This window comes from Mobula hypostoma, chromosome 4 (assembly GCF_963921235.1).
Source record: "Mobula hypostoma chromosome 4, sMobHyp1.1, whole genome shotgun sequence".
Classification (NCBI taxonomy): domain Eukaryota; kingdom Metazoa; phylum Chordata; class Chondrichthyes; order Myliobatiformes; family Myliobatidae; genus Mobula; species Mobula hypostoma.
The window spans coordinates 50,535,847-50,563,740 of NC_086100.1; the positions used below are offsets into that span (position 1 = coordinate 50,535,847).

Here is a 27,894-nt window from a genome sequence, read left to right on the forward strand (position 1 = left end):
TCCGGAGTCAGAGCCTCGAAGGCGGCTGACTGCTGTACCCAGCGCCAACACAGCAACTCCTGCGATGCTGCTGGCACCAAACTGTATTGACTTTCGTCGTTCCTTTGGACTTGTCATCCGTACGGGGGGGGGGGTCCCACTGCATGGGCAACAGACGGATCTCCTTATCAACTCTGCTCTGGCTTGCACCCTGGAGAGGCCACTCCAGCTTCATTGACCATGACCAATGGAGGCCACACACTCTCCAGATTAGGCCTCACCAACGTCTTCTGAAAAAGGTGGCTGAAGAGATAGTGGAGGCATTAGTAATAATCTTTCAAGAATCACTAGGCTCTGGAATGATTCTTAAAGATGGAAAATTTACAAATGTCACTTCACTCTTCAAGAAGAGAGAGAGGCAAAAGAAAGGAAATTGTAGGCCAGTTAGTCTGACCTGAATGGTTTGGAAGATGTTGGACTTGATTATTACGGATGAGGTTTCAGGGTACCTGGAGACACATGATAAAATAGGCCATTGTCAGCAAGGTTTCTTCAAGGGAAAAACTTGCCTGGCAAATCTGTTGGAATTCTTTGAAGAAATAACAAGCAGGGGAATCAGATGATGTTGTGTACTTGAATTTTCAGAAGACCTTTGACAAGGTGCCACACGTGAGACTGCTTAGCAAACTATGAGCCCATGGTATTACAGGATAGATCCTAGCATGGATAAAGCAGTGGCTGACTGGCAGGAGGCAAAGAGTGGGAATAAAGGGAGCCTTTTCTGGTTGGCTGCTGGTGACTAGTGGTGGTTCCACAGGGGTCTGTGTTGGGACCGATTCATTTTACATTATATGTCAATGATTTGACTGATGAATTGATGGCTTTGTTGCAAAGTTTGCAGATGATGTGAAGATGGGTGGAGGGGCAGGTAGTTTTGAGGAAGTAGAGAGGGTACAGAAAGAGTTGGACAAATTAGGAGAATGGGCAAAGAAATGGCAGGTGGAATACAGTGTTGGGAAGTGTATCATCATGCTCTTCTGCAGAAGAAATGAAAGGGTTGACTATTTTCTAAATGGAGAGAAAATACAGAAAACTGAGGTGCAAGGGACTTTGGAGTCCTTGTGAAAGATTCTCTAAAGTTTAATATGGAAGTTTGGTGTGGAAGTCAAATGCAATGTTCGCATTCATTTCAAGAAGACCAGAATATAAAAGCAAAAATGTAATATCTAGACTTTATAAAGCACCAGTGAAGCCTTACCTGGAGTATTGTGAGCAGATTTGGGCCCCTTATCTTAGAAGGAGGTGCTGAAACTGGAGAGGTTTCAAAGGAGGTTCACAAAAATGATTCCATTTGAATGGCTTGTCATATGAAGAGCATTTGATGTCTCTTGACCTGTATTCACTGAGATTCAGAAGAATGAGTGGTGACCTAATTGGAAACGTATTGAATGGTGAAAGGCCTTGATAGAGTGGATGTGGACAGGATGTTTCCTGTAATTGGAGAGTCAAAGACCAGAGGACACAGCCTCAAAACCGAGGGGCGTTCTTTTAGAATTTCTTTAGCCAGACAGTTGTGAATCTGTGGAATTCATTGCTACCAGCTGTACAGGCCAAGTCTTTATGTGTATTTAAGGCAGAGGTTGACAGATTCTTGATTAGTCTGGGCATGGAGGGATGCAGGGGGAAGGCAGGAGATTGGGGTTGAGAGAGAAAATGGCAGAGTAGACTTGATAAGCCAACTGGCCTAATTCTGCTCCTATATGTTATGGTCTTATTATACAACTTCAACATAACATCCCATCTCCTATACTCAGTACTTTGATTTATGAAGGCCAATGTGCCAAAAGCTTTCTTTACGACCCTAAGCTTTCTTTGTGATGTTGATATTATCAAACAATAAGAGATATGTGAGAATTGGCATGACCTTGGAGGGCAGAATGAATGAAGGTCACTAGATGTGTTTTTGAATCTCCAACACATGCATGGGTGAAGTTTTCAACAGATGAACCTAATAACTGAAAAGATTAGATGGTATCTGTCAGGAAATGGAGAGTAGGCTTGACAATGCGGAGCAGTGGAGACAATTCAGCAGCGAATGGCAAATTTAATAATGAATTATAAAATAACAAGGCATGAGGCCCATAAAACAAGAGAGAACTGATACTAAGAAAAAAGAAAACAAGGTAATTGAAGGCAATGAGCAACTGGTTGTGGCTGGCTGGTTTGTTGGGTGAACAACGACTGTGATGAGGGCAGGGTTTAAATAGGCTGCAGGTGCTGTGTTGGAAACAAGTGAAAGGTGGACTCCTGTTAGCTGTGTGGAGACTGGGAGATGCCTGCCTGTGCAGGACTGACAGGGCCTCTGCAGGCCCCATGGTTGTCACCTAATTGCTCAAGTCGAATCCGATGGGTCTGATTAACTCCGATTCACGATGGATCCAAGATGAAACAAGACGGCACCCAAGAGCTCTCCTCTGGGCTATATACCTCCCAGTTGACCAGGTACTGCACACCCTGTCCATGATGACGTGAATCCATGTACACTGGACTGCCTTCCACTATCCTAGGTTCCAGAGGTGCAGGCTCAGAGGGTAGCTGGTCAGAGGAATTAGACTGAACATATTGAGGGCAGGCAGCAATGTACTGATGTACAAATGTGATCATGGTGGACCACCAGAGCCAGCGTTGCAGTAAGTCTGTCGTGGGCTTGGATGGCTGGAAGATGGATGAGGAGTGGGCCTACTTCTGAGTGCCTCAGAGTGCACATGCATGCAGTTTTCAGGTGTGTTGGCTGGAGCAGGCTCATTCTGTAGGACCTGGCAGATCTCGCTCACAAGATTTCGGGTGATCAAGGCAAGGATCTCAGAGGATGGAATGTTGGGCTGAGGGTCGATCTCTGTTTCAACTAAGTTAAACTGTCGTGACTTAGCATCTGCCTTAGTATTCCTGGGAGTGACAATAGACAATAGGTGTAGGAGTAGGCCATTTGGCCCTTTGAGCCAGCACCACCGTTCACTGTGATCATGGCTGATCATCCACAATCAGTACCCCGTTCCTGCCTTCTCCCCATATCCCTTGACTCTGCTATCATTAAGAGCTCTATCTAACTCTTTCTTGAAAGCATCCAGAAAATTGGCCTCCACTGCCTTCTGAGGCAGAGCATTCCACAGATCCACAACTCTCTGGGTGAAAAAGTTTTTCCTCAGCTCTGTTCTAAATGGCCTACCCCTTATTCTCAAATTGTGGCCTCTGGTTCTGGACTCCCCCAACATCGTGAACATGTTTCCTGCCTCTAGCGTGTCCAGTCCCTTAATAATTTTACATGTTTCAATCAGATCCCCTCTTATCCTTCTAAATTCCAGTGTATATAAGCCCAGTCGGTCCAACCTTTCAATATATGACAGTCCCGCCATTCCGGGAATTAACCTTGTGAACCTCTGCTGCACTCCCTCAATAGCAAGAATGTCCTTCCTCAAATTTGGAGACCAAAACTGTACACGATACTCCAGGTGTGGTTTCAGCAGGGCCCTGTACAACTGCAGAAGGACCTCTTTGCTCCTATACTCAACTCCCCTTGTTATGAAGGCCAGCATGTCATTCGCTTTCTTCACTGCCTGCTGTACCTGCATTCTTACTTTCAGTGACTGATGAACAAGGACACCAAGATCTCATTGTACTTCCCCTTTTCCTAACTTGACACCATTCAAATAGTAATCTGCCTTCCTGTTCTTGCCACCAAAGTGGATAACCTCACATTTATCCACATTAAACTGCATCTGCCATGCATCTGCCCACTCACCCAATCTGTCCAAGTCATCATCCTGCATTATCTCAACATCCTCCGCACATTTCACACTGCCGCCCAACTTTGTGTCATCTGCAAATTTGCTAATGTTACTTTTAATCCCTTCATCTAAATCATTAATGTATATTGTAAATAGCTGTGGTCCCAGCACCGAGTCTTGCGGTACCCCACTAGTCACTGCCTGCCATTCTGAAAGGGACCTGTTAGTCCCTACTCTTTGTTTCCTGTCTACCAACCAATTTCCTATCCATGTCAGTACCCTACTCCCAATACCATGTGCTCTAATTTTGCCAATAATCTCCTATGTGGGACCTTATCAAAGGCTTTCTGAAAGTCCAGGTACACTACATCCACTGGCTCTCCCTTGTCCATTTTCACAGTTATATCCTCAAAGAATTCCAGAAGATTAGTTAAGCATGATTTCCCCTTCGTAAATCCATGCTGACTCGGACCGATCTTGTTACTGCTATCCAAATGTGCCGCTATTTCATCCTTTATAATCGACTCCAGCATCTTCCCCATGACTGATGTCAGGCTAACTGGTCAATAATTCCCTGTTTTCTCTCTCTCTCCTTTCTTAAAAAGTGGGATAACATTCGCTACCCTCCAGTCCTCAGGATCTGATCCTGAACCTATAGAACATTAGAAAATAATTACCAATGCGTCCATGATTTCTAGAGCCTCCTCCTTAAGTACCCTGGGGTGCAGACCATCAGGCCCTGGGGATTTATCAGCCTTTAGTCCCATCAGTCTATTCAACACCATTTTCTGTCTAATGTCAATCTCCTTCAGTTCCTCCGTTACCATAGGTCCTCCGGCCACTATTACATCTGGGACATTGTTTGTGTCTTCCCTAGTGAAGACAGATCCAAAGTACCTGTTCAACTCGTCTGCCATTTCCTTGTCCCCATAATAAATTCACCTGTTTCTGTCTTCAAGGGCCCAACTTTGGTCTTAATTAATTTTTTCCTCTTCACATACCTAAAGAAGCTTTTACTATCCTCCTTTATATTCATGGCTAACTTGCTTTCGTATCTCACCTTTTCTACCTCTGTTGCTCTTTAAAAGTTTCCTAATCCTCTGGCTTCCCGCTCATCTTTGCTATGTCATACTTCTTCTCTTTAATTTTTATACTATCCTTGACTTCCCTTGTCAGCCATGGTTGCCCCTTACTCCCCTTAGAATCTTTCTTCCTCTTTGGAATGAACAGATCCTGCACCTTCTGTATTATTCCCAGAAATACCTGCCATTGTTGTTCCACTGTCATCCCTGCTAGGGTATCTTTCCAGTCAACTTTGGCCAGCTCCTCCCTCATGGCTCCACAGTCTCCTTTGTTCAACTGCAATACTGACACTTCTGATTTTCCCTTCTCCCTCTCAAATTGTTGTTTAAAACTTATCATATTATGGTCACTACCTCCTAATGGCTCCTTTACCTCGAGTTCCCTTATCAAATCCGGTTCATTACACAACACTAAATCCAGAATTGCCTTCTCCCTGGTAGGTTCCAGTACAAGCTGTTCTAAGAATCCATCTCGGAGGCACTCCACAAACTCCCTTTCTTGGGGTCCAGTACCAACCTGATTTTCCCAGTCTACCTGCATGTTAAAATCCCCCATAACAACCGTAGCATTACATTTGCGACATGTCAATTTTAACTCTTGATTCAACTTACACCCTACATCCAGGCTACTGTTTGGGGCCTGTAGGGTCTTTTTGCCCTTACAATTTCTCAGTTCTATCCATACTGACTCTACATCTTCTGATTCTATGTCCCCCCTCGCAAGTGACTGAATTTCATTCCTCACCAACAGAGCTACCCCACCCCCTCTGCCCACCTGTCCGTCCTTTCGATAGGACGTATACCCTTGAATATTGATTTCCCAACCCTAGTCATCTTGCAGCCATGTCTCTGTTATTCCTACAACATCATACTTGCCAATTTCCAGCTGAGCCTCAAGCTCATCCACTTTGTTTCTTATACTACTGAGTGGATCAGTAGGTGATGGTGAAGTTGAATTGCACAAAGAAGAGGGCCTAGCAAACCTAACATGGGTTGAGTTGGTGGGTTTGTTGTATGGATATGAGGTTCTGGTGGTCAGTCCCAATCAGAAAGGGCTCGGTGCTTCCCATCAGCCAATGTCTCCATTCCTGCTAGGGCCATTTATGGTGAATTTCTCTTACTCCCCTCCTCCGTAATGGCGCTGTGTAAGAGTTGAACTCATGTGAGAAGAAGGCACAAGGGTGTGACTTCCCATCCGGTTCTCGCTGGGAGAGGATACCAAGTCACTTGTACTCACCTCTACTACAAAAGTCCAGGAGTGGTTCAGATGGAGAGAATGAGAGTGGTTCTGAAGTGTCCCTTGAGCTCCTCGAAAGCACGTTCTGCGGCAGCAGATCAGGTTATCCATGAAGTAGGTGACTTGGTGAAGGAAATGAGAGGAACAGCGATTTTCTGTAGTTTCTGATGAAATGTCGATAGAAGTTGGAGAAGTCCAAGAAGCACTATAGCTATTTGAGGGATGGAGTTTGAGGACATCCAATGACAGCACACACTTTCTCTGGGTCCATGGTTATGCCTTGGAGTGAAAGGACATAACCCAGAAGGGAAATGGCAGCATCAATGGAAAAGAGTAAGCAATTGACATTTTGACCCGAGACCCTTCAGATTGTGATGATGCTGCCAGACCTGCTGAGTTCCTCCAGCATTATGTGTGTGCTCCTTGGATTTCCAGTATCTGCGGATTTTCTCGTGCCAGGAAGGAGATGACTGGGGTTTGGAACTGGCATTTCTCTAACTTGCAGTGGAGTTGATTTTCAAGGAGGTGTTAAACAACTGAATAAACATGACAGACATGGTCTTGGGAGTACCAGCAGAAGATGAGGATGTCACTGAGGTAGATGAACACACACCTGTGTAGCATGTCTCAAAGGATTTTGATACGGAAGGCTTTGAAAACAGTGGACTGTTGACAAGTCCAAAAGGCATCACCAAGTATTTGTAGTGGGAAGTGTGTGTTATGAATGCCATCTTCCACTCATCCACCTGGTGGATGCTTATCAGGTTGTACACATCCAGTCTGATGAAGAACTGTGCTCCTTGGTATGTTTGAATGTGCTATCTATCAAGGGGAGAGCGTAGTGGTTCTTAATGGTCATTTTGTTTTGTCTGCAGTAGTCAATGCAGGAACAGAGATCCCCATCCTTTGTGACAAAGAAGAATGCTGCACTTGCTGGGTACTGATGTGTAGTCAATCATGACTTGGGTCTCAGAAGGGAAGAGGGAGAACAAACTACCTTGCGGAGGGGTGTTGCCCAGGATGAGGTTGACCGCACAGTCGTGCATTTTGTGAGGCAACAGGGTGCTGGCTTCATTTTTACTGAAAGCGATGGCTAGGTCATGGTGCACTTGTGGGAGTTTGGTGAGGATAAGGGTTTCCTCTGTCTCCACCGATTTCTGGGGTGCAGTCAACTGAGGCTGCTGGTGCGTGGGTCAGCAGTAAACTGATGACCAGGCAAAGTGAGGGTCATGACTGCAGAGTCAGGTGTAGCCCAAGATGAGAGGAGTGATGGGTGAGTTGATCAAAAGGAATTGGGTGGGCTTGTGGTGCTCTCTAATGCTCTTGTACATAGGCCACGTGCACTTGCTGACCACCCTAGACCCAAAGGAACAGCTGCAAATGGGCATGGATGCAGAAGGGGTGAGCGATAAGCTCAGAAGGGAGTCCAGTCCACAAAGTTGCCTGTGGCACCACAATACAACATATCAGGGGGAGCTTACCAGATAGGGGGTCCCCTCGTCTCTACTTGGTGGTGCTGTTTCCCTGATGAGGCGGGCATTTGATGCATGGGTGACCAGCTGCTCCACAGTAAGCACACAAATTGTTTCTCTACTAATGTTCACACTCTTGGCGGGGAGTGGGGGGTGGTTAAAGGAGCTCTCCTTAACTGCATGGGTTTAGGAGGCATTGCTGATAAGGTTCTGGGAATGGAACCCGTGTTCTGGCTGCGATCTATAGGGTCATTCCCTTATTCGCTTGTCAATTCAGAGGGCCAGAGTAATATGGCTTTCGAGATCAGTGGGCATCATGCGGGTTAACAACTCGTCTTTGAAGTGCACAAAGAGTTGGTGATGGTAATGGGCAAGCAGTGCTTCCACATTCCAGGCTCACTCTACCGCGAGGGGCCTGAATTCCATGGTGTAATCTAGCAGCGAGTGTAAGTCTTTTCACAGCCGAAGTATCTCATCATCTGCCTTCCTTCCACTTCCTGGATAGTGAACTACCCAGAGCATCTCAGCGGGGAAATCCTCACTGGTTGCCAATGAAGGTTTGATTGTCCTAGTTAGCCTAGGTCAGAGCTCTCCCAGACTACAGAGAAATAAGGAAGCTTTCAGAGTAAGATGTACCGGGACAGGGAGCCAGTGCTTCAGTCTGAGGATCCGTGGAGGCGTTCAGACACTGGAATCTGGGGCTCCGAGGCAGGAGGTTGACTGGCACTGGATTGCTGTATCAAGATGGAGAGTTGGTTGAGAATGATGAGGAGATGATCAATGGTCTCCTCCTGTTTCTGAATGTGTGCCCATGTCAATGGACAACCTCCTTTAGGCGAGCAAACTCTGCTCACCCATCCAGTCAGGAAATGTAGAGGAGACTTGACCCAAACACAGAGTAGCAGAGATGATTCAGCAGTGAGCGATAACTTTAATAATGAACTGCAAAATTACAATCCACAAGGGGCCACAAACTGAAAGGAATGATACTAAACACCACAGGCCACAAGGTAAACTGAAGGTTAGCTTGTTTGATGGGTGAAGAAGAACTGTGGATGAGAGCTGGGTTTAAATAGGCTGCAGGTGATGAGTTGGAAACAAGTGGCTGGTGACTCTGCTTGGAGACTGGGATGTGCCTGCCTGTACAGGCCTGACAGAATGCCTGCTTCTTGGTTCCAAATATAATTAAGTTATTTTTATACGATTCAGCACTTCACTATTTACACTTTAAGCAATTAATTTTACCCCAATTTGCTATCCATTTTTCTGCTTTAAGAAGGTGCTACCAAAGACAGCCAGAATTAGGTGGCAGTGATTACCGCTCTCAGGGCCATGGTTCAGCAGCTACCTACCAACTGCTGACAGCCGCAACCACTCTCGCAATAGCTACCGGAAAATCATAAAGCAAGCAACTAAAGCAACTAAAAACGTTACTTATAACATCTTTTATGAAGTAATTTGTGGTGAACTTTCAGTGCAATTGGTGAGGAGGCAGGTGAAGGCGAGGCCGGTTCAGGGGACCAGCCGTGCTGGAGCATTGCAGGGTGCAACGCGTTTGAGCCGCAGGAAGAGATGGAGTTCCTATTGCTGCTAAAGATGCAGTGAGTGACTCGGAGAGGAGCCGATACGGAAGGGTTTCGATGCTCATCCACCTAACCCAGGTATGAGGTTGGATTACTCCAAGTGCAGAGTTGATTTGGTGAGATTGAGAACGGCTTCAGCTGTGTGGCCCAAGCATATCGGAGTGCGGGATCCAGGTCCTAGAGTGTGGCCCCTGGACAATTTAGACACCAGCCCAGATAGACTGGAAGCCCGAGTGTCGGGTACGGAGGTGAGGATTGTGCTGATTTCTGATTTTGCTTGCTCTGCCGTAAATGCTCATCCCTTTCTCCACAGTACAGCTTCGGCCTTCTCTGGCCGCTCCGGAAGAGGATCTGGGATTCCGTCTGGTTCAGGATGCTGTTGGCTTGCTTCCATTGTTTGCATGGTGTGTAGATTTTTTGGTCTTTTTTAAAAAAAAACTGGGTTATTTGAGTTTCTTGCTTTGTGGCTGCCAATAAGCAGATAAATTTCAAGGTGCATAATTTATACATTCTTTGATAATAAATGTGCTTTGAATCTTTGAATACTAAATTCACCCTGGAGGTTTCTGGCTTCTCTAGCTGATCTCTAAAAGTTTTCCAAGTATACAGATTCATTCAAGTTCAAAGTAAGTTTATTATCAAAGTACGTATATGTCATCATGTACAACTCTGATCTTCATTTCCTTGTGGGCATACTCAATAACTACAATACCCATAATAGAATCAATGAATGACTGCATCAGCATGCAAAATAACCTGCAAAATTGTATGAAATATCATTAGATGTGCCTTACAGCAGATGTGTTAAAACTGAACAAGTGGGTTTGCTACCAGGACCCCATACAGTTTAGCACCGCTCTCAACTCTTAGCTGGCCGACAGTCATATCAGGTGTAAATGAAAGTTCAGAATGATTGTTGGATCAGAGTAACACACAATGTGACCAACATAGAGACCCTAGGGGAGAAGAAGGAGCTGCAATATTCATTCAAAGTGACAAGTAAATCAAGGTCAATTTAATACATAGAACATCTGAAGTTCTATGCATCAAAACCACGAGCATTTCCCATGAGATGGCCACAGTAAGTCTCCTTCAGGAGTAGGAATATCTACACAATGGAGCAATGTTGGTAGAAATTTTGCATTTTCACAAGATGTGTCAGATTAGTCTGCACACCAATGTTTACAACTAGAGGGCGATCCTCACAGGAAGGGGTATCCCTTGTGGATGTCTGAGAGCACCAGATCTTAAGAAATACCAAGATCTCATAACAAGAATTAAAATCTTTGGGCCAGATATTTTCTCATGCATGTGTTACAGACAATGCAAGAACACAAGATAAGATTTTTTTTTGTTATCTAAGGTTTCAGTGCAATCTGTGGTGTATAACGTAGATGTAGTTATTGAGATGAAGGAAGGTTCATTTTGGCAATGCATCAAGAACTATAATTTTGCACTCCCTCTGTCAAGGTCAACAAGGCTTCCCGCTTCAACTCACTGGCAAATGAGACTGAAGATACCGTGCAAAGAGATCTCCCTGTAGCTGCTGTTTCCTCTTGCTGCTGCTGGTGTTCTTCATGCCCAGCCTTGTTTCATCATTCCAATTATTACATTTAAGGGGCATTCACAGACACTTAAAAGGTAAAGCATGGAAGGATATGGTTCTAATGTGGGCAAATGGGACGAGTGTAGAGGAGAAAAGTGGGTGTGGGTCAAAAGTGTCAACTATTTATTCCCCTCCATTGATGCTGCCTAACTTGCTGAGTTCCTCCGGCATTTTGTGAGTTTTATGGGCAAAGAGTTGGCGTGGACACGGTGGACCAAGGGCCTGTTTCTGTGCTGCACAACTCTGGCCCTGGCTTGCAAGATGGTGCGGTCTGGACAGGTCCTTCTATCTGATTTGCATGTGCTAGATTTGAGCATAACATTTGCTGCAGGCAACAAAGCCTCTTCTTGAGAAGAACAATGCCAGTTTCTACTGTCGTGGTGTACTTGTATACCTAGGAAAATGTCATATAGTCAGTGGACATATTGACACTTCCACTTAAGCACCATGAGTGTCTTCTTGCTTTTAGTATACACACTTGCTCAAAGCTTCCGTATTATAATATACTCAAAATTCAGACTAGAAGCTAGCAATTTTAATAAGCATAATTCACTAGAATGCCAGCAATACCCCAAATCCACCTTAAGGTATATTTACCTTGACAATAACAATTTGAAAAATTAGAGAAAAATACTGGGGGAAAAGCGCATGAAAAAACATCAGTGTTACCTTTTTCAGGGAAACATTTTTATCATGTGTATTCCACATGGACTCAAGAAAATGGAGCCTCATAGTGCTGTACCTCGGCTTCACATCTGTAAGTTTATTAAGGTGAGTCCTGAACAGTCAGTCCTGGTTTGATCAAAGGAAGATAGTTTGAATTGCAGGCTTTTGTTTGCTTGCCAGAAGGTGCCATTCTTAAGTAAAGTTAAAGCAGGGACTCGTGTAAACCTGCAGTTAATGAAACAGCATAAGAATGCAAACACAACAGGCTCAAGTGTTTAAAAAGTCATTTGGGTGAAAGCAAAATTAGCTGTTTAAACACAAGTAGGTTTCACAGAGATGGAGATGGTTTTCAAGGCCAATGCTGATACCACCTTGGCCAGTGAATACTTGTGCAATATGGCCTTAAGATGTAGCATGTTGAGTATTCAGCAGAGACATTGTTAGTACAGATAGTTCACAGATAGGAAGAATATACTCATCTAGAGATGGTACAGAGTTATAAATATTAACACAAGCAATCAAAATCAGGGAGAAACTGTGAATGATTAAGTCCTTGTGCTCAAAGATCTATCAAGATCCTGTAGCTCTGGAGACTGCACACTCAGAGGGGCTTTTGTGTGTGGTCTCCGAAACAGAATGACCTTTTTGAAGCTGTCAGCCACAAAGCCATCCATCTGGAAATGAAGGAACTGCAGCTGCTAAAGCTCAGTAATATAAATAAAATATCCTGGAAACACTAGCCAGTCAAGCAGCATGCATGGAAAGAGAATTAATGATTCAGATTAAAGGTCTTTTGTCAAAATGAGGTAAGAAAGAAAAGCAAATTAGGTTTAAGTTGCAGAAAAGGGCAGGGGGAGTGATAGCCTAGACTAATGGAGTACCTGTGGAAGAATGGAGGGCAGCACTGCCTTGGAGAACAACAATGATCAAGGGGATATTGGCAGCAGTTAGGGATTGATAATAATAGCGCACCTCATCATTCTTTGCTACCATTAATCCATTGACCAAACTTTGACATCTGATGTGGCATGTAGGAAAGAAGGAGATGGTAGCCATGAGTGTCAACAAATTCTATCTTGTGCCAGCCACAGCCAAAACACAACGTCCAAAGCTTTTCCCCAGGAACAAGGACAATGTTATTCACCTGCAAGATCAATGTATTCCAGTTCCCTGTACTCATCCCATTAAAAACCATCATTTTAAACAGCCTAAGAATTCAAATAAACTCTTTTTGGGCTTTAGGGTACAGGTGTTGATTTTAACTGATGTTTTGTTGACCAACCCTGCCATCTTCATCAGGGATATTGCCTGGGCAGATCTAGTCTGGTGGTATTTGTACCCCTGTTGTTCGCCCGTCCTTACTGATCGGTTAGTCCTCATCAAGTTCTACTGTCCCACCTTGTTTACAATCGAATTCCAGTTCTTGGAGTAAGACCTTCATCTTTGTTAAAATTATTTTCCTCTAGTCCAAGTATTGCTCATATCAGATGACAGGACCAGCAGAAAACAGTAATTTGAAACTCAAGATAACATATAGGAGTGCAGTATAAAATGTGACATTAATACGGAGAAAGCAACTTTCTCATAAGAGATATCTGCATAATATGACAAACTTTGACCAAGCAACTTTGTTTTACATCTATTTTACAAACAATACTGAGAGGCTGCAGGACCGTAAAATTATAGCCTTGATATATGGAAAGCCAATAGAGATGATGCTTGAGATAGATTGTTCCATTATGGTACTCCCATTATGTATTTGAGTGGCAAGCAGTTTGGTTATGGACAAGGTCAATCTTAAGACTTATTCAGCACATGTGTCTTAAGACAGTGCAATCTATGGTGTGCTCCAATGGCTGGAATCCTTAAGTTATCTACTGAAAGATTTAGTGACTAAAGTTGACTACTAGCAATAATAAGCAAAACTTTCGAATATGGTCAGAAACTGGACAAAGTAATATTGTGACTTGATTAACAAATGAATAGTCAGAAACCTGCAGTGCAAGTCCACTTTTCACATTACAACACGTTAATGAGGGTTTTCTGGTAGCTCAAGCAACTCAGCATGATGCAGTTTTGAGAAAGGTTAATAAGTTACTTCGCTTAGGTGGGCTAGCTTGGATGGGAGGTAAAATTAATCTTTCCAAATGGTGCAGAAAACAAAAAATATTTGCTTTGTTAGGCATCTTCTTTACAAATAACATTAGTGAGAGGCTGCAGGACTATAAAACTATATAATCCCCAGCCATTCTGTGATTGATTTGCTTGCATTATCAAACTAATGAGTATATTCAATATGAGGACATGCAATAATTATTCTCCTAAACATGGAATATCTGGAGAATTACAGTCTGACAACAGACCATGGTTCAATTTGCCTTTACTTGCAAGCTTTAGAACCTGGAACAGGCCCATCAGGCCATGATTTGTGTGCTGACGTTGATGACAATTTAAACTAATTCCATCTGTCTCACCTGGTCTATATCCCTCCATCTCCTGCCTGTTTGTATATCTGTCTAAACGCCTCTTACACATTGCTATCATATGTAGTTCCACCACTTTCCCTGGCAGGGTGCTTTAGGCACCTTTTGTTCTTTTTTTTAAAAAAAACTTACTTCACTAATCTATTGGCGCAGGTGTGACATGTTCCTCTTGCAAGGATAGGTACCAGGAGAGAGTGAGGAGGGACAAATGGACAAGGGAGCTGCAGAAAGTGGAAAGTCAGGGGGAGAGAAAGATGAGCTTGGTGGTGGGATCCCGTTGGAGATAGCAGAAGTTATGGCAAATTATGTGATGGTTGAGGTGGCTGGCAGGGTGGTAGGTTAACAAGTGCTATACCTGCCCCTACACCTCCTCCCTCATTACCATTCAGTGCCCCAAACTGTCCTTCCAGGTGAGGCGACACTTCACTTGTCAGTCTGTTGGGATCATCTACTTTATCCAGTGCTCCCACTGTGGCCTGCTGTATTACAATGAAACCCTACGTAGACTGGGAGACCACTTCGTCGAGCACTTGCACTCCATCTGCCAGGAAAAGCTTGACCTCCCGGTGGCCACCAATTTCAGCTCTACTTCCCATTCCTACATGTCAGTATATGCCCTCCTCTACTACCGTAATGAGGTCCACATACAGGTTGGAAGAGCAACACCTTGTATTCCATCTGGGTAGCCTTCAACCTGATGGCAAAAGCATCGATTTCTAGAACTTCTGGTGATTGCCACTCTCCCCCTTCACCATTTTCCATTGCCATTTCCCTCTCTCAGCTTATCTCCTTCTCTGCCAACACCTCCCTCTGGTGCTCCTCCCCCTTCCCTTTCTTCCAGGATCTTCTACCCTCTTCTATCAGATTCCCCCTTCTCCAGCCCTTTATCTCTGTCACCAACTAACTACCCAGCTCTTTACTTCACCACTACTGCCTCCCGGTTTCACCTATCACCCGGTTTGTACTTCTTCTTCCCCTCTCCCTACCTTCTTACTTTGACTTCTCAGTCGGTTTTTCTCCCCCAGTCCAGATGAAGGGTCTCAGCCTGAAATGTCGACTGTTTACTCTTTTCCATAGATGCTGTCTGATTTGCTGTGTTCCTCCAGTATTTTGTGTGTATAGCTTTGATTTCCAGCATTTGTAGATTTTCTCGTGTTTGTGACCTTATTATTCATGGTTTTCAGTATTTATTTTTGTAACTTGTAGCAACTTATTATGCCTTGTATGGTACTGCTCCTGCAAAGCAACAAATCTCATGACATGACAGTGATAATAAACATGATTCCCATACTGTGGCAGATCAACCGTTACACATTGGTTGAGCTTGGAACCAATTGAGGCATAGGAGCAGAATTAGGCCATTTGGCCCAATAAGTCTGCTCTGCCATTTCACCGGCTGATCCAATTTTTCTGTCAGCTCCAATCCCCTGCCTTCTCCCAGTGTCCCTTTATGTCCTGACCATTCAAGAATCTATCACCCTCTCCCTTATATATACATAAAGACGTCCTCCACAGCTGCCTGTGGCAAAAAAAAAACCCCAGATTCGCCAGTATCTGGATAAGGAGATTCCTCCTCATCTCCATTCTAAAAGGACACCCCTCTATATTGAGGTTGTGTCCTCTGGTCTTAGACTCTCCCACCACAGGAAACATCCTCTCTATCAAGGTCTTCCACCATTCCATAGGTTTCAATGAGGTCACCCCTTCAGAGAATACAAGCCCAGAGCCACCCAATGCTCTTCATATGACAAGCCATTCAATCCTGGAATTATTTTTGTGAACTTCATTTAAATCCTCTCCAGTTTCAGCACATCCTTTCTGAAATAAGTGGCCCAAAACTGCTCACAATAGTCCAAGTGAGGCCTCACCAGTGTTTTATAAAGTCTCAACATTAAGTCTTTGCTTTCACATTCCATTCCTCTTGAAGTGAATGCCAACACCACATATGCCTTCCTCACCACATACTCAACCTGCAAATTAACCTTTAGGGAATCCTGCACAAGGACTCCCAAGTCTCTTTGTGCCTCAATTCTTTTGTATTTTCTCTCCATTTAGAAAATAGTCAATCCTTCTGTTTCTTCTACCAAAATGCATGACCATACACTTCCCGACAATGTATTTCATCTGCCACTTCTCTGCCCAATCTCTTAATCTGTCTAAATCCTTATGTAGCCTCTTTATTTCTTCAAAACTACTTGCAAAATACTTATTCAGTTCAGCCTCCATTTCCTTGTCCCCCATTACTACCACTCCAGCATCATTTTCCAGTGGCCTGAGATCTACTCTTGCCTCTCTTTTACACTTCATGTATCTAAAGAAACTTTTGGTATTCTCTTTAATATTATTGGCTAGTTTACTTTTGTATTCTATCTTTACCTTAATGTCTTTTTATTTGCCTTCTGTTGGTATTTAAAAGCTTCCCAATCACCTAACCTCCCACTAATTTTTGCTCAAGTACATGTCCTCTCTTTGGCTTTTATGTTGACTTTGACTTCCCTTGTTGGCCATGGTTGTGTTATCTTACCTTTAGAATACTTTCTCTTCTTTGGGATGTATATATCCTGTGCCTTCTGAATTGCTCCAAGTATTCCTGCCATTGCTGCTCTGCTGTCATCCCTGCCAGTGTTCATTTCCAATCAATTCCAGCCAACTCCTCCGTCATGCCTCTATAATTTCCTTTACTCCATGTAATACTGATACATCTGACTTTAGCTTAACTTTCTCAAATTTCAGGGTGAATTTGATCAGATTATGATCAATTTCCCTAAGGGTTCTCTTACCTTAAGCTCTCTAATCAATCCTAATTCATTGCACAACACCAAGTTCAGAACAGCTGATCCTCTGATGGGCTCAACCACAAGCTGCTCTAAAAACCAGCTCATAGGCACTCTAGAAATTTCCTCTCTTGGAATCCTGCACCAACCTGATTTTCCCAATCTACCCCCATGACTATTGTAACATCGCCCTTTTGGCATGTATTTTCTATCTCTCGTAACTTGTAGACCACATCCTTACTGCTGTTTGGGGGTCTGTATATAACTCCCATCAGGTTTTTTTTTTACCTTTGCAGTTCCTTGGCTCTATCCACAATGATTCAACATCTTCTGGAACTATATCACCTTTTTCTAATGACTTAATTTCATTTTTTTACCACTGAGCCACACATTCCCCCTCTGCCTTCTTGCCTGTCCTTTTGATACAATGTGTACCCTTGGACATTAAGCTCCCAGATATAAGCTTCTTTCAGCCACAATTCAGTGATGCCTGCAACATCATACATGCCAAACAGTAACTGTTCTACAAATTCATCGACCTTATTCCATATATTGTGCGTATTCATCTTTTTTGATTTTGTCCACCTTTTACATTGTAACCCTTCCTGTTGACTGCAATTTTGCTCTATCTCAGCCTCTTCTTGCTAGGAGTCTTACTACACATTCCCTCTGTTTGTAAACCAACTATTTCATCTTCAGTACTCTCAGTCTGGTTCCCATCCCCCTGCCAAATTAGTTTAAATCCACGCGAACAACTGTAGCCAACCTTCCCATAAGGATATTGGACCCCCTCATGTTCAGGTGTAACCCGCCCCTTTTGTACAGGTCATACCTTTCTTCCCCAGAGGGGATACCAATGATCCATAAATCTGAACCCTTACCCCCTCCACCACGAATTCACCTGCCAAATCATCCTATTCTTACCCTCACTGGCATGTGGCACAAGCAGAAATCCAGAGATTACTAGCCTGGAGGTCCTGTTTCTCAGCTTTCTACCTAGGTCCCTAAAATCTTTCTTCAGGACCTCCTCACCTTGTCTACCTACGTCACTGGTGCCAATACCTACCAAGACTTCCGGCTGCTCACACTTGTCCTTGAGAATCCCATGGACGCGATCCGAGACATCCCTAATCCTGCCACCACGGAGGTAACATACCATCTGGGTGTCTCTATCACACCCAGAGAACCTCATCTCTGTTCCTCTGACTAAGGAATCTCCTATCAACAATGTAGTCATTTCTCTGCTCTTCTTGGTGCCAGAGACCTGGTCACTGTGGCTCCCCCATGATAGGTTGGCCCCCTCAATAATATCTAAAGTTATATACTTATTACCGAGTGGAAGTGTACTTTGTAACTGGTGTAACTGAGTCAGGTTTGTAAGTTTCCTTGCTTGCACACACTTTTTCAGTTTTGCTCACAAATTTTCTATCAGATTGAGGTCAGGGCTTTGTGATGGCCACTCCAATACCTTGATTTTGTTGTCCTTAAGCAATTTTGCCACAACTTTGGAGGTATGCTTGGGGTCATTGTCCATTTGGAAGACCCATTTGCGACTGAGCTTTAAGTCCCTGGCTGATGTCTTGAGATGTTGCTTCAATATATCCACATAATTTTCCTTCCGCATGATGCCATCTATTTTGTGAAGTGCACCAGTCCCTCCTGCAGCAAAGCACACCCACAACTTGATGCTGCTACCCCCATGCTTCACAGTTGTGATGGTGTTCTTCGGCTTGCAAGCCTCACTCTTTCCCCTCCAAACATAACGATGGTCATTATGGCCAAACAGTTCAATTTTTGTTTCATCAGAGCAGAGGACATTTCTCCAAAATTAAGGCCTTTGTCCCCATGTGCACTTGTAAACTGTAGTCTGGCTTTTTTTTATGGTGGTTTTGGAGCAGTGGCTTCTTCCTTGCTGAGCAGCCTTTCAGGTTATGTCAATGTAGGACTCGTTTTACTGTGGATATAAATACTTGTCTATCTGTTTCCTCCAGCATCTTCACAAGGTCCTTCACTGTTGTTCTGGGATTGATTTGTGCTTTTCATGCCGAAGTACGTTCACCTCTAGGAGACAGAATGCGTCTCCTTCCTGAACGATATGACGGCTGCGTGTTCCCATGGTGTTTATACTTGCATACTATAGATTGTACAGATGAACATGGTACCTTTAGGCATTTGGAACTTGCTCCCAAGGATGAACCAGACTTGACATCATTTTCTGACCTCAATCTGATAGAAAATTTGTGGGCAGAACTGAAAAAGCCTGTGTGAGCAAGGAGGCTTACAAACCTGACTCCGTTACATCAGTTTCTGTCTGGAGGAATGGAACAAAATTCAAGCAACTTACTGTGAGAAGCTTGTGGATGGTGACCCAAAATGTTTGACCCAAGTTAAACAATTTAAGAGCAACGCTACCAAATACTAACAAAGTGTATGTAATCTTCTGACCCACTGGGAAAGTGATGAAAGAAATAAAAGCTGAAATAAATCATTCTCTCTACTATTATTCTGAAATTTCACATTCTTAATATAGTGATCCTAACTGACCTAAGACAGGGAATGTTTTCTAGGATTAAATCTCATGAATTGTGAAAAACTGAGTTTAAATGTATTTGGCTAAGGTGTATGTAAACTTCTGACTTCAACTGTATGTAATGCACAACCCTAGTTACTGTTCTACTTATCAAGAGAGTTCTCCTTGATCCTGACCGCTGTTTACATACTGCCAAAGACTGATGATAAACAAGCATTCGAGGCAGTGATTAACAAACAAGAAACTCAATGCCCATCCCAATGCATTTCAAATCTTTGTCGGTGTCTTTAGTCTGGCTTGTTTGAATAAATCTCTGCCCATTTGTCACCTCAACACACTTGATCACTCTTTTACCTAACGTTCCATCTCTAGACCACATTTCAGGAAATCTGATCATCTGGCTGTCTTCATACCTGCACCCGGGTAAAGGCTAAAGTACAAGACTCCAGAGCAATGAGGATGAGCAACAAAGGGGGCAAGAAGCGGTAAGGGATTGCTTCACATTGGTGGAGTGGGATATGTTCAAGGAATCAGAAGATCAGAATGAATACGCCAGGGTTGTCACAGACTTTATAAAAACAGCCAGAGATGAGTGTGTCCCCACAAAATCATTCAGTCTTCCCCAACTAGAAACAAGAGATCTGCAATCTGCTGATGACCAGATCAGTGGTGTTCCAGATTTGGCAACCAAGTAAAATACAAGAGTTCCAGGTATTTCCTTTGGAAAGCCATGTCACATGAGAATGGCAATTCCAGACCAAACTTGCATCACTGAAGAATGTTGACAGTTATGGTATCACCTCCTACAAAGTGAAACCAAGCAACATAGGTGACAACTAGATTTCACTCCCAGATGAGCTCAATGTATTTTATGCTTGTTTTGACCTTCATGACCTCTCACAGCCTCTGATGATCTCAGGATTACATACGCTGAGGCTGATTTCAGGAGGGTGAACCCACAGAAAGCATCTGGCCCAGATGGCGTGCTTGGCCAGGTATAAAAAGACCTGTGCTGACCAACTGGCTGGAGTGTTCAGATCAGTTTAGTGCTGTGCCATTCATTGAATGCAGGCCGCTGAGTTAGTCTGACCCAATCAAAGTCAAGCAAAATATCAATTAAGAAAAAGAATAATCAAAGACCAGAAACCAGATACACAGATAACATGAGTTGCAGAGTCCTCTGAAAATAAGTCCAATCCACAAATGGCATGGATCGAATCTTCCCCAAGGCCCAAGACTCTGGCAGCAGTGAGCGAGGGGGAGAGAGAAGCTGGTCAAACACAGGCAGTTGGTACTCACATTCTGCTCTCGCCCTCACTGACTTCAATCTTGCTTGACGCTTTAATAAGTGAGATTGGCAGGAAGTTGAGTCAATCGTGGGCTCACATCCCATCTCCAGGCTTTGTGGCCTCCAGGCCACACTCTCAACTCCAAAACTTGCCAAACTCCCTTGGAGATAACAAAGTGCCAGATCACTCAATCAGCCTGAAGACATTGATGTCTTTAACCTCTGACTTTGGCAGTCTGAGGTACCCACCTGCTTCAAACAGGCTTCATTTATAATGGTGCCTGAGAATAATGTGGTAACCTGCCTCATTTACTATTTCCAGTAGCACTTACATCCACTGAGTTGAAGTGTTTTGAGAGGTTGGTGATGAAACATATCAACTCTTGATTAGGGAGCAATTTGGATCCACTCCAATTTGTCCACCATCACAACAGGTCAACAGCAGAAGCCATCTCATTGGCTCTTCACTCTACCCTGGATCAACTGGACAGTGAAAATATATACATCAGGAGGCACTACACTGACTACAGCTCTGCATTCAACATTACCATCCTCTCAAAACTAATCAATAATCCCCAAGACCTAGGCCTTAATACTTCCTTATGCACCGTGCACCTGCATCCTCGATTTCCTCACTTGTAAACTCCAGTCAGTTCAGATTGGCAACAGCATCTTCTCCACAATCAGCATCAGTACAAGTCCATCACAAGGTTGTGTGCTTAGCCCCCTGCTCTGCTTGCTTTATATGTGTGACTGTGAGGCTAAGCACAGCTCCAACGTCATATTTAAATTTGCTGACAACACCACTGTTGGGGGCTGAATCAAAGGTGGTGACGAATTAGCAAACAGGAGGGAGATTGAAAATCTGGCTGAGGGGTGCCACAACAACAGCCTCTCACTCAATGTCAGCAAGACCAAGGATCTGTTTAATGACTACAGGAGGGGGAAACTGGAGGTCCATGACCCAGTCCTCTTCGGGGGATCAGAGGTGGAGAGGATCAGTAACTTAAAATTTCCTGGTGTTACCACTTCAGAGGATCTGTCATGGGTCCAACATGTATATGCCATTACATAGAAAGCACAATAGTGCCTCTACATTCTTAGATGTTAGAAAAGATTCAGCACCCACTTTGTTTATGCAAGAAAATTTTAGCCACCTAAATGATGTGAGCAATTTAAGTGGAGCCCAACTAGATCTCACTGAGAAAAGGTAGGTCTGTGAGTACTATCAAAATTAACAGCTCTATTCCGTTTACTCTCACTGGGCAGGAGGTTTAAAATTAATGTCTTTATTCATGTGAGAAGTCCTATTCTTTCATTCTGCTAAATTTACTGCTGCTTAATTTTGTACACAAATTAACACTGAAGTCTGGCTGGCAAGCTGATGATAATAGAATAGAATGGAAATTAGAGTAATTACATTTTGGTTTACACATTGACTAAAGACAACTCAATGTGGAAGATATTTCTTTATATATAAAATATTACCCATGAATTCAATGTGACACCAAGAAAACCAAACTCATAATTATTCATGCAACTCCACAAGGAGATCTAGTTTACAGTTACATTTATAAGCCGGAAGTGAAGGAAATGTAATCACAAAGAATCTCTAGTCTTATCTACATAAAATGTGTAATAAATTTTTTGTATCTGGATTTTATTAGTTAAAAAAAACTGAAACATCACAGAGATCGAAACAGTAGGCAGCAGACACAGCTTTCAAAGGCCTCTGTTCACGGGCAATCGCTCTCTCTCTCTTTCTAGCAGGGGTAGGGGAAGAGTCTGCTGATTGTCGAGTCGGGTGAGCTCAAATGGCGTCGCTTCAGATTGTAACATTGAAACAGTGATCTGTTGGTCTCCCTCTCGGGGAGGGAGGGAGGGAGAGGGAGCGGGAGCAGGGGAGAGGGGAGGTGGGGTGAGAGAGAGGGGAGGTGGGGGGAGAGAGAGAGAAAGAGAGAGAGAGGTCAAGTTGTCAGGTGAACAATAGTTTTTGTTGGACTGCAGATCACGATCTCTCTTTGGGGGCTTGCTAGTGCTTGTTTCGTGTGGTAGGCGCTGATGCTTCCTGATAGAACAAGTGGGGGCGGGGGGGAATGATTGATGCTTTACTGCGGCTTGTGCATGAGGATTCTAATATTTTCTGTCTTCATACTTTGGGGTTTCCTTCTGTTTCATGGATGTCGATGAAGAGTAAGTATTTCAGGTTGTGTACTGTATACATTCTCCGATATTAAATGGAACCATTGAACCACTTAATAAAGAACTGAGAAGGTCACCTCCACCATTTAACTATATTTTAAAGCCCAGTTTAAAATTAAGACTAATATATCCATACTGCAAATCAATCATAATTGAATAGGAGTCCTGCTGAAGGGTTCTGGCTCGAAACGTTGACAAATCATTTTCCATAGATGCTGCCTGGCCTGCTGAGTTCCTCCAGCATTTTGTGTATTGTTCATAATTGAACAGTTTATGCTAATTAAGCTACAGTGGTGAGAACCTGGAGCTTTATGTTTTCACTGATAATGAGATAGGAACAAATGCTATAAATTTGAAAAACATTTTAAGCAAAGTGGATTAGGGACAATTTAAAAAAAATAGTAGCAATGCAATGCAACATTAGTATCTGTGATGAATAACTGCAAGTATACATTTTAGAAGTGAATATATCATGTCATATGACTTGAAAATATGGCACCAGACACTGTTGTTAACCTCTGTTGTTAACCACTGTTGTTAACCACCAGTCACTATCTTCAAATGAAGCTTTATTTATTATTCTATCTCAGTTTTTGCACATGTTGTGTTTCAACAACACTGAACGCCCAACAGATCCTGCGGTCCCATATAAATGTCTACAAATATGAATATTGGGGAGAAATGCCAAATAGAAACAAATGCAATAAAGAAAATGTGATAAAAATGGATCAGTCTTGTCTGTGATTAATTATTAGTCGAACATTTTGCAGCAGATTCCTAAACATACTGTATTATGAATGCCTACTCCTATCTGCCTTTGAATGTGCAGAGAATGTATATTAGGGCCTGGTATTAGAAAAGCACTGATACACACAGATTTTTCACTAGCCTCATTATGATTGCCGCTCTTTCAAACCAGGTGGAAATCTCTGACTGCAGCATTGAGGTTGAAGATGTCCTTGGATATTCCAGCCAGTTGGTTGGCAAGGTTTTCCGTACCTGGCCAGGTAGACCGTTGGGAGCTGACACCTTGCGAGGGTTCAAACTCTTGAAGTATGTTCGGACATCAGCCTCTCAGACAGAGGTCACAGGGCTGCCAGATGCTGTGGTGATTCACACAGTTGTAGTGTTATTCTCTCTTTCAAAATGCACATGAAAGGCATCAAGCTCAATGGGGAGTGAAGCATTATGCCAATTATGATGTTAACTTTCGCCTTATAGGAAGTAAAGGCATGCAAACTCTGCCGCAGCGAACGTGCATGTGATTGTGTCTAATTTCACACAGAATTGTCTTTTCACTCTCATGATGGCCTGACGTAGGTTGTACCTGGACTTCTTGTAGGATTCTTGATTGTTGGTCTTGAGCACCACAGATCTAGCCGTCAGCGGACTGTGACTCTCCTGTTTCATCCAGGACATCTTGTTGGGAAGACTCAATGTGTTCTCAAAGACACACATTCATCCACACAAATCTTGATGAAGTCGGAGACTACCCTGGCATATTCACTCAGATCTGAGGATGAATCCCCGAATATGGTCCAGTCCACTGTTTCAAAGCAGTCCTGTAAATGCTCCTTCGCTTCCCTTGAAGATATCTTCGCTTTCCCCACTTCTGTCTACATGCCAGGAGTAGAAATACAGCCAGGTAGTTGGACTTTCCAAACTATGGGCACGGGATGGCATGCTATGCATTCTTGATTGTGGTGTAACAGTGATGGAAAGTGTAGACTCCTCTGGTTAACAGAAAACATGTTGGCAGTAGTTTGTCAGAGATTTCTTCAAGCTGGCCCGGTTGAAGTCTGCCACAACGATTGGGAAAGGTGTCAGGTGAGAAAGGTGCCCTTCCTCGTGACAATCGATCACGGTGCTCAGCTCCTCCAGCCCCAGCTTGATGTGGATGTGAAGCCCTTGGGCTGGAATTCAGTGTCCAGAGAGCTGGGGATGCTCTACGAAATTGATAAACTTTACCAGAGAAATGGCACAAGGCCCTGGACCAGATAAAACTCTGCGCTCTGTCATTTTCTGATCCTATTTACAGTATACATTTCATTGATAACTGCATTTGTATGGTAAGATATCATTTTGAATATGAAAAGTGATCACTGACTACCCAGAACTGACCGTTATACTTTACCTTGTGACCTTCTGCTGCCATGACAGTTAATATGTAGACTTGGCGTGCTCTTTCGAAAAGATGTCACTGTATGCGCTGAAAGCAGAGAACTCCACTGAGGAGATCAGACCAGAACCCAATGAAACTGATAATCCTTGAATGCAATGTGAATTGATGAGCTGACCAGAAATGCCACTGTGGTTTTTCAGGTAAAAGGCAGCATGACAGGAATTCAAAGAGACCCAGTTGGCTAGTCCTTGAAGCATTATATACGTCGTTAGCTTTGAAGACAGCAGCAGTAATTTAGCATTGTCAGGATATTAGAGAAAATTGGCAATGTGTCGAAGGAGTAGGTTTGGGTTTATTGGCACTGACCTGTCTGCAGACCATGTTGTTTCCCACTATTCAGAAGCATCGGAATTGGTGCAGTATCACCGTGGGAGATTGTCTCAGACATTTCATTTGTGATCGCAAAACTTTGTTAAACAGTGATAATCTAAGTTGCCACAGGCCTGTTACCTCTGTCTGGTGGAGGGACAGTCGACATGGGAGTTATGTAGCCTGAGTTGTGGTGAGAACTAGGCCTCAAGCCTCTGGCTTGCCTGCTGCTGCAGACCAGGTAAGAGACACAGAAGCACTACAGTCTGGTTGGGTTCGGCTGGGGCCTGGCCTCACTTGTCGGTGCTGCCCTCCCATGTTACAGGCTGGATTACGTGCATCTGTACACTTCAGGGAGACTGGACCATCGATTGCTGGACATTGCCACTCAGGGTCTTGGACTATATATGTTTTCTTTGAGTGAAAATGCTTCTTTGCTTACTATTTTAAATTACATTACTCGCTATTTCTGAATGTTTGCTTGCTATTTTGAATGCTTTGCACCTTAACACTAAAGGGACAATATATTGTTCAGCTGCATCTATGTATAGTTTGAATGATAATTAAACTTGATTTGATTTGATAGGCTATTTAATTTGTCTAGTGGCTTGAGGCAGAGTATGATGAGTCTATAATGTCCCCACGAAAAAGATGAGATCATACAGTGATAGGTTTCTGTTATATGCAGTAACAGTTTCTATTGTAACTCTGAACAACTACACTCAACAGATAAGCATGTTGTGGTCCTGTGACTTACAGGATTAGCCAGTAACATCAAATAAATATTTAGCATTAAAACCACAAAGCTGTATTAGGTATAGAAGCAGTAACAAGGTGAGGTAAGTAGCCATAGCCTTGTTTTTATCCATATTCTTGTGTTGTTACAAAAATTATATAGTGTAAAATCAAGATAACAGCATGAAATACATTGTGGGCACACAAATGCGAAATCACCAACATCTTATGAACATATCCTATGTGTCAAACAACTCGTATATGCTTGGAAATTTTGCAGATTATACTTTCTCTCTTGGTCAACCCACATGCATAATGACTGATTGGGCTACAGGATAAACTTCAGCAAAAATATTGCTATTGATATATGATCTGAAGAACCAGATACTGCCAGCACCATTACCGATTCAATATGCAAATCTAAGCAAGAATGGACATCAGCTTTCATTTGAGCCCAAAACAAAAGAAAGAAGCAAACATTTACTTACTTTTGTAAGTGGAACTGTTGCTATTTCCCCTGCTTTTTCTGAGCTGAAAGAAAAATAATAAAGCATTTTTAAAGGCAATTTAGAACGACTTGCATGTTGAATTTCATGATTCAAAGCTTTCATCAATGCGTGACCAAAGGAGATTAGATTTCTAAAATTAAAATTAATCAGCATTGCTGCTGGGTGAACAGAAATCTGGGATGGGGTTAGACAACTCTTTGAAGAACTCACCTAACATTGAAATAAATAAGACATTTTTGTCATTATTTTATTGCATCAAGAAAATATCTCATAATCTGAAGCTGTTTGGCCAAACCTAAAATTATAAAAATTTAATTATGTTTTCTGGAAAATAGGGAAGCATGATGTGATGGGACATGCTTGGCCTGCTAACCCAAGAATAAAACTTCTGAATGTCAATTGCATCATCAACTGGCTTGTAACTTCATTTGACAGACTTCCATCTGAAAATAAATTGAAAATTCCCATGAATTACTTCAGAAAGCTAATTAAAGGGATACCAACTGGCTACATCCACATTTGGTGATTTTTAAGCTCCAAGAGAGATGCAAGTGTCCATATTTGCTGTTCATTCTTGAAATGACCTTGACATACAGATAGTAAATTTTGAACCACTGTTGTGTTGCACTTCCACAGTGCTATTTCAGGATTTGGTCAAGTGATGGTAAAGGAACAACAGTGTATCTTTAACTAATTATAATGCATGACATGGGTGGGAACTTGCTAATAATGATATTCCTATACACGTACTCTCAATGCCCATGTCCAAATTGTTAAAGAAGCATTAATAAGTTATGGTAATGTTTTTCATAATGCATCCTATTACTAATGGAGACATTTGATGGTTAGGATGGTGGATAAAGTGCCAATAAACAATATGCTTTCTCCTGGATGTTCACGGTAATGTGCTTCTTGAATGTAATTCTTGCTGCCCTTGAGATACAGATAGTAAATTTTGAACTACTAAATCTAAAGTCAGATGTATCAGTGTTACAGTGGAGTAAAGGAAATTACAGAGGCTTGAGAGAGGAGTTGGCCAGAATTGATTGGAAAAGAACACTGACAGGGATGACAGCAGAGCAGCAGTGGCTGGAATTTCTGGAAGCAATTCGGAAGGCACAGGATATATAAACCCTAAAGAGGAAGAAGTACTCTAAAAGCAAGCATGGTTTATGACACAATTATGGCTAACAAAGGAAGTCAAACCAGCAGAAAAGCCAAAAAGAGGAGAAATAATCGAGCAAAAACTTAGTGGGAAGAGGATTGGGAAGCTTTTAAATAGTAACAGAAGGCACTATAAAAGTTATTGAAGGTACAGGTGGAATACAAAAGTAAAGTAAGCAAGCCAATAATATTAAAGAGGATACCAAACGTTTCTTCAGATATATAAAGTATAAAAGAGTGGTGAGAGTGGATATCGGACCACTGGAAAACGATGCTGAGGAAGTAGCAATGAGGGACAAGGAAATGGC

At 42.9% G+C, this 27,894-nt stretch overlaps 1 protein-coding gene across 1 annotated transcript in view; it reads right to left on the reverse strand.

Moving 5' to 3' along the window:
- Positions 1 to 27,894, reverse strand: part of si:ch211-51h4.2 (uncharacterized) — a 435,103-nt gene that overhangs the window by 120,577 nt on the left and 286,632 nt on the right. Inside the window, exon 13 of the mRNA XM_063045772.1 lies at positions 26,402 to 26,444. Coding sequence (XP_062901842.1) covers positions 26,402 to 26,444 — 43 coding nt within the window. The remainder of the gene's footprint in view (positions 1 to 26,401; positions 26,445 to 27,894) is intronic.